Raw genomic sequence first — 13,117 nt, forward strand, 5'->3', positions numbered from 1 at the left:
CAGAGAAAACCACTCTTAGCAATCTTTTAGATGTTTTGCTAGCCAGCTGCCATTTGCGATTTACTTCGTTATCGATGCCTCTCGCTAAAAGCAGAGGGTCAATTGTCGCCCTCTGTAACGCGAAAGGTCCGACATTCTAGCGACAAATGCTTCCTGTGCCCGAACCTGCGCTGCCCCGGGCCGCGGCGCTCCTCTTTGATGTCACAGTGCAGCGGGAGGAGTCTGGGGACCGGCGGTAAATCGGCCTAGCGCGAAGAGCGGCTTACGTACAAACTTGATGCCGTGGACGAGCGCCTGCAGGTCCCGCTCGTCGTCGTAGTAGTTGGCCCGCAGAACGGGCGCCTGCAGCGGGTTGCGGCTGCGCAGGCGCACGGAGCCGCGGGAGCGCGGCCGCAGCAGCACGGCGGCCAGGGACCAGGCGTCGGCGCCCCGGCCGGCCGCGGCGCCCCACACACTCCGCCACGCGCCGCGCCGCCAGCCAACGAGGCGCCGCAGGAAGCCCAGCGAGTCGCCGGAGGGAGCTCCTGCGCCCATCACCAGCTCCACGTCGGGGCCCGGGCCCTCCGCCAGCGGCGTCCGCACAAACGCCAACGCCTCTGCGCCGCCTGCGTAATCAAAAAGGACACTTCTTTTTTACTCCTCAAAGCAAATTGCCTTTCACGTACTACATAAGCGCTTTCTCTGCAGTTGGATGGAGAACGATTCCCAGGCAGGCAGCCGTCACCGCTTGTGCTCGATAGTGTGTCGACTGGCCTACCAGTTTAAACTCTCTGAAATTGTACTGTACAGCCAACATCTCGTGGTCGTGCGGTAGCGTTCTCGCTTCCCACGCCCGGGTTCCCGGGTTCGATTCCCGGCGGGATCAGGGATTTTCTCTGCCTCGTGATGGCTGGGCGTTGTGTGATGTCCTTAGGTTAGTTAGGTTTAAGTAGTTCTAAGTTCTAGGGGACTGATGACCATAGATGTTAAGTCCCATAGTGCTCAGAGCCATTGTACTGTACACCGGGATCACAATGACCCTCAATTAATTGCTGAATATAGTATATTTTGTAATGAAACGACTTTTATACAGCAAAGGCATTTTATTTCTCCTGTGTCACGTTCTTTTTCAATCAACATTAATATTAATGTATCGAAATCCGAGACTAACAAGGGGAGGCCACGACGTTTAGAACTCGGATTTACCGCAAACTTCGTACACTCGTAGTACTCCATGAGGACAACAAAATGTGTAAGCAGTAGCGCGTACTTCTCAACCGTTATTGAGAAAATCGCAAGATTTCGGTCGTCAAACATATACCAGCTGGAAATTACGATACATAGCGTGGATAATCAGAACACACTGAATGAACAGTTAACTCGTGATACAAATAACTTTTTCAAACATTTCACTCGTTTCTTTTAGTAACTACATTTTTAGCAATTGGCAGGATACCATCATTTCATGAGATCCTTGGAACATGTATACGTTATCTATTTGTATAGACATCTCTGTGACTTCCTTGTTTACTTGCGCGTGAGCTCACTCGCGTTTCAGTCTCGGGTTTGGCTACGTGGTGTATGGTATCAACGAAGACGCACGGGCGGCTTACGACGATAGAGGAGAGGGCCATCTGGTTAGATGTTGAACACCATAGGCGACACCATTTTAGAGTCTTTTATATTTTGACGACTATGTGGAGATGCACCTTGGAAGACACGGTTGCAACAAGGGAAGTAGTCACGATGTTTTAATTTTATTAGCAATTTTATTGTGCCTGATGCATGTTCCATTTTAACGAGTTTTAACAGGTTCTTTTACTTTTTATTAGTCTGATGATGTAAGCTTGACTTCCGAAACGCGTCAATCTTAGTGTTTTACACTATAAACAAGTGGTCGAGCCGATATATTTTGTACCATTGACATTCACAACCACGACCTCTCATCCAGTATGGATAAAATCAAATATACCTGTGCGTGGCCATTTTTACCGTGAAGCGGCGCTAGCCGAGTGGTTAGTGTTCATGCTCTGCTGGATCGAGTTCTGTTCGCCAGTTTTTCTTTTTTTTCAACGCAGTATATCCTTTACTATTTATATTACAATTGATATAACAGGAAAAATACGAGTAATCGGATGAACTTTTATTAAATTTGCAATGTTATTTGGCAGTCTATAAATTTTTGTTATCATAAATAATACACTCCTGGAAATTGAAATAAGAACACCGTGAATTCATTGTCCCAGGAAGGGGAAACTTTATTGACACATTCCTGGGGTCAGATACATCACATGATCACACTGACAGAACCAGAGGCACATAGACACAGGCAACAGAGCATGCACAATGTCGGCACTAGTACAGTGTATATCCACCTTTCGCAGCAATGCAGGCTGCTATTCTCCCATGGAGACGATCGTAGAGATGCTGGATGTAGTCCTGTGGAACGGCTTGCCATGCCATTTCCACCTGGCGCCTCAGTTGGACCAGTGTTCGTGCTGGACGTGCAGACCGCGTGAGACGACTCTTCATCCAGTCCCAAACATGCTCAATGGGGGACAGATCCGGAGATCTTGCTGGCCAGGGTAGTTGACTTACACGTTCTAGAGCACGTTGGGTGGCACAGGATACATGCGGACGTGCATTGTCCTGTTGGAACAGCAAGTTGCCTTGCCGGTCTAGGAATGGTAGAACGATGGGTTCGATGACGGTTTGAATGTACCGTGCACTATTCAGTGTCCCCTCGACGATCACCAGTGGTGTATGGCCAGTGTAGGAGATCGCTCCGCACACCATGATGCCGGGTGTTGGCCCTGTGTGCCTCGGTCGTATGCAGTCCTGATTGTGGCGCTCACCTGCACGGCGCCAAACACGCATACGACCATCATTGGCACCAAGGCAGAAGCGACTCTCATCGCTGAAGACGACACGTCTCCATTCGTCCCTCCATTCACGCCTGTCGCGACACCACTGGAGTCAGGCTGCACGATGTTGGGGCGTGAGCGGAAGACGGCCTAACGGTGTGCGGGACCGTAGCCCAGCTTCATGGAGACGGTTGCGAATGGTCCTCGCCGATACCCCAGGAGCAACAGTGTCCCTAATTTGCTGGGAAGTGGCGGTGCGGTCCCCTACGGCACTGCGTAGGATGCTACGGTCTTGGCGTGCATCCGTGCGTCGCTGCGGTCCGGTCCCAGGTCGACGGGCACGTGCACCTTCCGCCGACCACTGGCGACAACATCGATGTACTGAGGAGACCTCACGCCCCACGTGTTGAGCAATTCGGCGGTACGTCCACCCGGCCTCCCGCATGCCCACTATACGCCCTCGCTCAAAGTCCGTCAACTGCACATACGGTTCACGTCCACGCTGTCGCGGCATGCTACCAGTGTTAAAGACTGCGATGGAGCTCCGTATGCCACGGCAAACTGGCTGACACTGACGGCGGCGGTGCACAAATGCTGCGCAGCTAGCGCCATTCGACGGCCAACACCGCGGTTCCTGGTGTGTCCGCTGTGCCGTGCGTGTGATCATTGCTTGTACAGCCCTCTCGCAGTGTCCGGAGCAAGTATGGTGGGTCTGACACACCGGTGTCAATGTGTTCTTTTTTCCATTTCTAGGAGTGTATAATATTCATAGCTATCGACTAGTAAGCGACCAAACGCATTAAGTGTTACTGAAAGTGTACGCATGTCCGTGATTTGAGAAATCCCTTTTACCTGGAAGGAGCCCAAACTACTTGTTACCTGCAAGTTTTGATCGGCAGAGACGGCTTTCAAAGAACGAGGGGAGGGCCAGGCTCGAACCGGGATAGAATGGGGATCATTCGACGGTTAACTCGCATGGCGCTGAGACCTTGCTAATGTAGCAAAAAGAACTAACATACGTGCGAATTGTTTGTAAGTATAAAACCTTACATCATGACTAGAAAAATGGCAGTGACATCCGGTTCGTCGAGAACTGCGGACGAGGAATGTCATGAATATTCAATCGCAGTTGCGAAACGTCGGTTGAAAGATGCGTTCGTATATTGTGTTCGGGCTCCTTCCAGGTATAAGGGATTTCGCCGGTCAGTGTGGCCAAGCTGTTCTAGGCGCTTCAGTCTGGAACCGCGCGATCGCTACGGTCGCAGGTTCGAATCCTGCTTCGGGCATGGATGTGTGTGATGTCCTTAGGTTAGTTAGGTTTAAGTAGGTCTAGGGGACTGATGACCTCAGATGTTAAGTCCCATAGTGCTCAGAGCCGTTTATAAGGGATTTCCCAAATCACGGATAAGCATACATTTTCAGTATCACTTCATGCGTTTGGTCGTGTACTAGTCGATAGTTATGAATATTATATTATTTGTGATAGTTAAAATTTGTATACTGCCAAATAAAATTGTAAATTTAATAAAAGTTCATACGATTACAGGTATTTTTCCTATTATATCAACTGTAATATAAATAGTAAAAAATATGACTGTGTTGGAAAAAAGAAAAACTGACGAACGGGACTCGATCCAGCGATTACGGGGCATGAACGCTAATCACTCGGCTGGCGCCGCTTCATGGTCAAAATGGCCCTCACTGGAATATGTTTGACGACCGAAATTATCTTTCGATTTTCTCAATAACGCTTGAGAAGTACGCTCTACTGCTTACACATTTTGTTTTCCTAATGAAGTACTGCGAGTGTGCGAAGTTTGCAGTAAATCCGCGTTCCAAACGTCGTGTCCTCCCCTTGTAAGTAAAAATTGTTAAGGAAACTTTTTCAATTATGAAACTTGAAAATAGTCCGGGTTTAAAGACTTTATTTGTAGTTTAATTAGCTGAAAATGCTATTCATTTATTGAAACCCTCATATTAAATATTTTGAAGTTTTCTCAGTTATTAAAAAATCCTTTCTCGCATTTTTCCACACTTTTGGAATGCAGAAAACAATGTTATCGGCAACTGACAGGCCTCTTCTGTTAGGAACAACTGTGTTCCGACAATGACTGTACTTACCGAGAACTGTGGTTTCTCCATCTCAGTCTTACGATTCGATGGAATGATCAGTTTCATTATTGTCCATAACTGCCCCAGCAATATCACCTTCAGAATCGCTTTCATCACAAAAGTCACTTACGTCACTTTCACGACTGACTTCTTCTAACAGTGCTTCCAATATAGCATCTTCCGACGGTAAAATGTCTTTCCTACGTGGAATTTTTACATAAATCTACGTCACTTTCGGCGACAGAACAGTGATTCTTCAAAAAATATTTCTCTCAAATTAATTAAACAGCAGTGTCTCAGAACTACTAAGTACCACTCATTGCTGAACTTACATTGGTGTCAGCGGAGTGGGTACGTGTAATGCCGCATGCACAGTTACAAACATAAAACTTCATGGTCAGAGCGACCTTGGTGTACAGCTCTATCGAAATATTAAACTGTCTCACAGAACTGTGAGCAAACTCAGTCTGAAACCTAAAAAGCTGACTAAAGAACTCTGATACTTTTACGAGCTGTTGCACAGTCGCGGACGAAAACAGTGAAAGAAAAATATAAAATTTGTTTCTGTAATTCCGGTTTACCATCACAAGAAACAGTATTTTTCATTTCGATCCTAGTATCGGTCCGCAGTTCCGATTAAAACAAACGAAGATTTATATTGCAGAATGAAATTTTCGCTCTGCGGCGGAGTGTGCGCTAATATGAAATTTCCTGGCAGTTTAAAAATGTGTGCCGGGCCGAGACTCGAACTCGAGACCTTTACCTTTCGCGGGCAAGTGCTCTACCATCTGAGGTACGCAAGCAGGACTCACGATCCCCCCTCACAGCTTCAATTCTGCCAGTACTTCGTCTCCTACCTTCCAAACTTCATAGAAGCTCTTCTGCGAACCTTACAGAACTAGCACTCCAGGAAGAAGGAATATTGTGGAGACATGGCTTAGCCACAGCCTGGAGCATGTTTCCAGGAATGCTGGTTCTGCAAGTTTAGCAGAAGAGATTCTGTGAAGTTTGGAAGGTAGGAGACGAGATACTGACAGAATTGAAGCTGTGAGGGGGTGTTGTGAGTCGTGCTTCTGTTGCTCAGATGGTAGAGCACTTGCCTGCGAAAGGCAGAGGTCCCGAGTTCGAGGCTAGGTCCGGCACACAGTTTTAATCTGCCAGGAAGTTTCATAGAAGCCTTATGTTATCCTAGTACGATTAAGTATTTATTGACGATGACATTTTGGTTTAACCATATTACGCTGCGTGTCAATCAGATCTGTGATGGGAATTATCGTACGAAATCGATAGTCTCTCCACCGATCGTAGACTGGAGTTGAAGAAACAAATTCTATAATTCAGGCACTGATGTTCGACATCTACATTGCAACTGGGTGTTGCAGTGTGTTCATGGATGTTCAGTGATGGAGACGTCGATCACTAAATCCTCATTTTTTTCTGTTGAAGTTTGTCTGCATTTATTGGGGTGCGTGCACTTGCAGAATAATCGATGCTGGAGTTCTGAAAATCCCTGTCAGTTTCATCAAGAGCCTATGTCTGATGTGAAAACAAGAGTGTGGTCTGCCATTAGAGTAGCAGGAATTATTTTACCGGTGTTTTTAGACCAAACAATAATGGCTGGTAGGTACGAAAGAATATATGGCGACCTACCGCTATTTTATACAATGTAGTGAAGCAGCATACATAGTGAATGCAATGAGGAGAAAGCACATTTCAGGATCATTCCCGCCACAACTCACAGTTTGAGACAGTTACTTGCAGCACTAACAGATATCAACAGCCTGTCATACGCTCAGTCGACACGACAAAATTACTTTTTGTAAAGTTGCAGTCTGAGATTGACCACAGTTGAGTATTCTACGCTTCTATAATAATTATGCGCGGTAGATTTATATGCTAATTAGCTTAGAACCCGCTGCTCTACTCGCGTAGACTGTGTTGACTGCACAGATTTTTTTTCCTTAATTGAATTTTTATGTTGTTCACAAATTACAACATTATCTAAACTTTTGACACTAGTTAAGGGCATACAAGCATGGTCTTTTCCAAACGTACTTCTGACAAAAAAGTGGATCTGGTAGCTGGAGTCCGAGGCTTTTCTTGATCCTGTCTATTGAATTCTTGTGGTGATATTTCCATAGTAACTTTGATCCCCTCTATTTCATCCCTTAGGGGTTCAATTTCTAAAAAGCATTGAAAGATGTATTTTTATTGCTAATCGAGAACTGAAATACCAGTTTTCATAGATGCAGCTTTAAAATGCATTAGTAGTATTTTAATAATGAATTACTTCCAAAAAAGCTTTCACGCACTATTTTACTCCCGTAGTGATTGAATATTCAAAAATTCTGAAATGCATTATTTTTTTACTTTTGACTGAGAAACCAAATGCCAATTTTTGTACTTCTAGCTTCAAAATCAAGAACGAAGTGCTCGTATTAAGAAGGGTGTAAGACAAGGCTGTAGCCTTTCGCCCCTACTCTTCAATCTGTACATCGAGGAAGCAATGATGGAAATAAAAGAAAGGTTCAGGAGTGGAATTAAAATACAATGTGAAAGGATATCAATGATACGATTTGCTGATGACATTGCTATCCTGAGTGAAAGTGAAGAAGAATTAAATGATCTGCTGAACGGAATGAACAGTCTAATGAGTACACAGTATGGTTTGAGAGTAAATCGGAGAAAGACGAAGGTAATGAGAAGTAGTAGAAATAAGAACAGCGAGGAACTTAACATCAGGATTGATGGTCACGAAGTCAATGAAGTTAAGGAATTCTGCTACCTATTCAGTAAAATAGCCAATGACGGACGGAGCAAGGAGGACATCAAAAGCAGACTCGCTATGGCAAAAAAGGCATTTCTGGCCAAGAGAAGTCTACTAATATCAAATACCGACCTTAATTTGAGGAAGAAATTTCTGAGGATGAACGTCTGAAGTACAGCATTGTATGGTAGTGAAACATGGACTGTGGGAAAACCGGAACAGAAGAGAATCGAAGCATTTGAGATGTGGTGCTATAGACGAATGTTGAAAATTAGGTGGACTGATAAGGTAAGGAATGAGGAGGTTCTATGCAGAATCGGAGAGGAAAGGAATACGTGGAAAACAATGATAAGGAGAAGGGTCAGGATGATAGGACATCTGCTAAGACATAAGGGAATGACTTCCATGGTACTAGAGGGAGCTGTAGAGGGCAAAAACTGTAGAGGAAGACAGAGATTGGAATACGTCAAGCAAATAATTGAGGACGTAGGTTGCAAGTGCTACTCTGAGATGAAGAGGTTAGCACAGGAAAGGAATTCGTGGCGGGCCGCATCAAACCAGTCAGTAGACTGATGACCAAAAAAAAGCTTCAAAATTGCATTAATAGCCACATAATTTCAAAAAGCCTTTCATTCCCTATTTTACCCCCTTAGGAGTGGAATTTTGACGATCCTTTCTTAAACAGTCCCTACAGTATAAGATCCTCAGCCTCATAAAATTTCCAGTTTCTGTCCTTAGCGGTTTGGGATGTGTGTTGATGAATCAATGAACGAATCTAATCCTATTTAACCCCCTTAAGAGTTGAGTAGAATTTTCAAAAATAGTGAAGCACGTATCTTTTCGTTTCTAACCGTAAGTCAAATTCCAATTTTCAAAGATCCAACTTTAAAAATACTTTCAAAATTAAATATTTTCTAAGACATTACATCCCTTATTTCAGTATCCTAGGGGTTGAATTTCCAAAAACACTGAAACGCGTTTTGTTCATTTGTAACTGAGAAGTCAAATGCCAATTTTCATAGATGTAGCTTTAAAAATACTTTATTAGCTTTGTAATAACTATTTATTTTTTAAAAAGTCACCCACTATTTCGCACCTATGGGGATTAAATTCCCAAAAAAGCTGAAACACATATTTTTTTATTTCTGACCTAGGAGCCAAATACCAGTTTTCATAGGTCTAGCTCCAAAATTGCCTTCACAGCGGCATTTTCTTTCAAAACAACCTTTCATCTCCTATTTCACCCCATTATGGGTGAAATTTCGAAGAATCTTTTCTTAAGCGACTCCTACAATATTTGTGCAAATTTCAAGTGTTTATCCTTAGTGGTTTGGGTTCGGCGATGATGAGTTAGTGAGTGAGTCAGTCTGTCAGGACACTGATTTTTATATAAGAGATGATATAGAGATGATATTTCTTACAATATTAGTCAAGGACACGCAACAATTCTGTGCAGCACTTCCTGTAAAATCAACACTACAATGAAATAACTGAATCCATAGCGAAAGTGTCAGTGAAAGTTTGTTTACAAGACGCATGTACACTACCAATACAGCATCGTAAGCCTCCGTCTGATTTTTTTTTCCTGCAGCAGTGCTACAGACTGGGCCTTCACACAGTCCATATCCGCGTTGCTCTTCGGGTTGTGTCTGTTCGTCTATCGTGCAACACAGTCGCAGAGTCCTCCAGAAACTCTATATTTACACTGTGAAGGATGTCGACGCCCAGAACAAACATGGTTAGGAACGGGAATGGGTCGCCGTAATCTACTGAATACCCGTCTTTACCCCTCATGATTACTCGCCGTTGCGCGGCGCGTAATGAGGAAAGATCAATACTAGCTTGCTCGTCCACGCTGTTCCCATTCTCACCATATCCGTCGTTGGATGCATTATAAGATTATGGTTTTTCACATTCTGTAAACGAAGTCTCTCATACTGCTTATGAGTATGTTCACAAGGCGTGGACAATACGAAGCGATATTCTACCTCAATCTTTTTCATCGGTACAGAAGTCCTCTCACCGAAAAATACACTCTTCTGTACTGTCGAAAAAGACGGCATATTGAGGGAGAATATCGCTAAGACTGGTTTGATGCAGTTCTCCATGCTACTCTGTTCTATGCAAACCTCTTCATCTCCGAGTAACTATTGCAATCTAAATCCCTCTGAATCTGCATATTGTATTTACCTCCGTCTACGATTTTTAACCCCCCTCCCGCTTCCCTCCAGTACTAAATTAGTGATACCCTGATGACTCAGGATGTGTCCTACCATCCGACCCCTTCTTCTAGTCGGGTTATGCCACAAATTTCTTTTGCCCCCAATTCTATTCAGTGCCTCCTTACTAGTTACGTGAGCTAGTCTTCAGCATTCTTCTGAAGCAACACATATCGAAAGCTTCTATTCTTTTCTTGCTTAAACTATTTATCGTCCATTTTTCAGTTACATGCTTGGCTACACGACATACAAATACTTTCAGAAAAGACTTCGATGTCAACAAATTTATTTTTTTCAGAAACGCTTTATTGCCATTGATAGTTTGTGTTTTATATACTCTCTATTTCGATCATCATCAGTTATTTAACTACCCAAAAAGCAAAACTCATCTACTACTTTAAGTGGCTCATTTTCTAATGTAATTCCCTTAGCATCATCTGATGTAATTCGACTACTTTCCATTATCATCGTTTTGCTTTTGTTGATGTCCCTCTCATATCCTCCTTTCAAGACATTGTCCATTCCGTTCAACTGCTTTTCCAAGTGCTTTGCTGCCTCTGACAGAATCACAATGTCATCGGCAGACCTCAACGTTTTTATTTCTTGTCTCTGGACTTTATTTCCTACTCAAAATTTTCTTTTATTATCACACATTGCTACGTTGCAATTAAATCTTCAATTCTAAATCCCTGACCAAATTAATTACTATGCTTGGATGTCTCGGCAAATGCGCTATTACAGTACCTCTGAAGTCTTAGGAGTGAATTTACAAAGTATTTCTCCATAAATGAAAAAATAATATAAGAAAATTATTACTGGCGCACATCACGGCCAAAACACATGGTACTCCATCACAAGATATACCCAACTCTCTCTCTCTCTCTCTCTCTCTCTCTCTCTCTCTCTCTCTCTCTCTCTCTCCAAGGCTGCACTTTACACAGAAGCAAAGGTTCTACTGACAGTGTTTCGCAGCGCAACCTTTTTGAAAGAGATGTTGCCCGCTATACTCATATACGATGCTACTTAAACTTTAATTCTCCACCGACCGGAGTGGCCGAGCGGTTCTAGGCGCTACAGTCTGGAACCGCGCGACCACTAAGGTCGCAGATTCGAATTCTGCCTCGGGAATGGATGTGTGTGATGTCCTTAGGTTAGTTAGGTTTAAGTAGTTCTATGTTCTAGGGGACTGATGACCTCAGAAGTTAAGTCCCACAGTGCTCAGAGACATTTGAACCATTTAATTCTCCACGTGGCATCCAAAATATTACCAAAATTACAATTTTCTATGTAGAACAAAACCCTTATACTCATAACTCCGGCAGATGTGAATACAAATGCTTTGGAGGCGGCGAAGAACTGCACTCGACTTCCTTGACGCTCGTTCGAGCATCCTACACTCGAATTGTCCAGTCGTCCACCAGTTACCCGATCACCGCTCAATCGCCCTCTGTAAGATCATGGCCCGTGAACAGGAAACGAAGGAGAGTGCGAAAATGAAAGATGATTCGACAGAATATACATCGAGTGCGAAAGACAGTGGTCGTAAAACATTTGGCAGAGATTTTCATTAGTTACTGATAAAGTGCTGCGCACTTGTCTTACATAACCGCCATAACACATATGGAGGCCCATGTGTGCAGAACACAGAAAAGTATCAATTTTGATGCATTACTAGCTACAGTGAAAATTCCGGTAGTTGAAAAGGTCTTCGTATATTTACATTAATATTAGGTGTGTGATAATGATGATTGGTTTGTGTGGCGCTCAACTGCGCGGTTATCAGCGCCTGTACAAATTCGCAACATTTCCTCAGTCCAATCTCGCCACTTTCACGAATGATGATGAAATGATGAGGACAACACAAACACCCAGTCATCTCGTGGCAGGTGAAAATCCCTGACACTGCCGGGAATCGAACCTGCGACAACGTGTTCGGGAAGCGAATGCGACTGCGAGACCACGAGCTGCGGACAACAGGTGTGTGATTTCGCGTTTTATGCCAGGCCCTTGTAAACCTCGTAGACGTCTCCAACAACTTGCCTCATCCTACGACAATAGCGCGAAACAATGAAAGACAAACAGCTGAAATACGAGCAAATAGGAGTATCAGCTTTATTCATGCCATAGACGTGAATGCGTGTGGATGTAAGGCAGATATACGGACCGATACATATCGGGAATATGTTACCTATCTACACTACTGGCCATTAAAATTGCTACACCACGAAGATGACGTGTTACAGACGCGAAATTTAACCGACGAGAAGAAGATGCTGTGATATGCAAATGATTAGCTTTTCAGAGCATTCACACAAGGCTGGCGCCGGTGGCGACACCTACAACTTGCTGACATGAGGAAAGTTTCCAATCGATTTCTCATACACAAACAGCAGTTGATCGGCGTTGCCTGGTAAACGTTGTTGTGATGCCTCGTGTAAGGAGGAGATATGCGTACCGTCACGTTTTCGACTTTGATAAAGGTCGGATTGTAGCCTATCGCGATTGCGGCCTATCGTATCGCGACATTGCTGCTCGCGTTGGTCGAGATCCAATGACTGTTAGCAGAATATGGAATCGGTGGTTTCAGGAGGGTAATACGGAACGCCGTGCTGATTCCCAATGGCCTCATCTCACCAGCAGTCAAGATAACAGGCATCTTATCCGCATGGCTGTACCGGATTGTGCAGGCACGTCTCGATCCCTGAGTCAACAGATGGGGACGTTTGAAAGACAACAACCATCTGCACGAACAGTTCGACGACGTTTGCAGCAGCATTGACTATCAGCCCGGAGACCATGGCTGCGGTTACCCTTGACGCTGCATCACAGAGAGGAGCGCCTGCGATGGTGTACTCAACGACAAACCTGGGTGCACGAATGACAAAACGTCATTTTTCCGGATGAATCCAGGTTCTGTTTACAGCTTCATGATGGTCGCATCCGTGTTTGGCGACATCGCGGTGAACGCACATTGGAAGCGTGTATTCGTCATCTCCATACTGGCGTATCACCCGGCGTGATGGTATGGGGTGCCATTGGTTACACGTCTCGGTCACCTCTTGTTCGCATTGACGGCACTTTGAACAGTGGACGTTACATTTCAGATGTGTTACGACCCGTGGCTCTACCCTTCATTATATCCCTGCGAAACCCTACGTTTCAGCAGGATAATGCAC

General features: G+C 44.4%; 1 protein-coding gene across 1 annotated transcript in view; it reads right to left on the reverse strand.

Moving 5' to 3' along the window:
- Window positions 1-201: 201 nt before the first annotated feature.
- Window positions 202-13,117, reverse strand: part of LOC124712603 (glucose dehydrogenase [FAD, quinone]-like) — a 78,101-nt gene continuing 65,185 nt past the window's right edge. Inside the window, exon 4 of the mRNA XM_047242887.1 lies at window positions 202-605. Within this exon, the coding sequence (XP_047098843.1) occupies window positions 202-605 (404 nt within the window). The remainder of the gene's footprint in view (window positions 606-13,117) is intronic.

The sequence above is a fragment of the Schistocerca piceifrons genome, chromosome 1 (genome assembly GCF_021461385.2).
Source record: "Schistocerca piceifrons isolate TAMUIC-IGC-003096 chromosome 1, iqSchPice1.1, whole genome shotgun sequence".
NCBI classification, from domain to species: Eukaryota; Metazoa; Arthropoda; class Insecta; order Orthoptera; family Acrididae; genus Schistocerca; species Schistocerca piceifrons.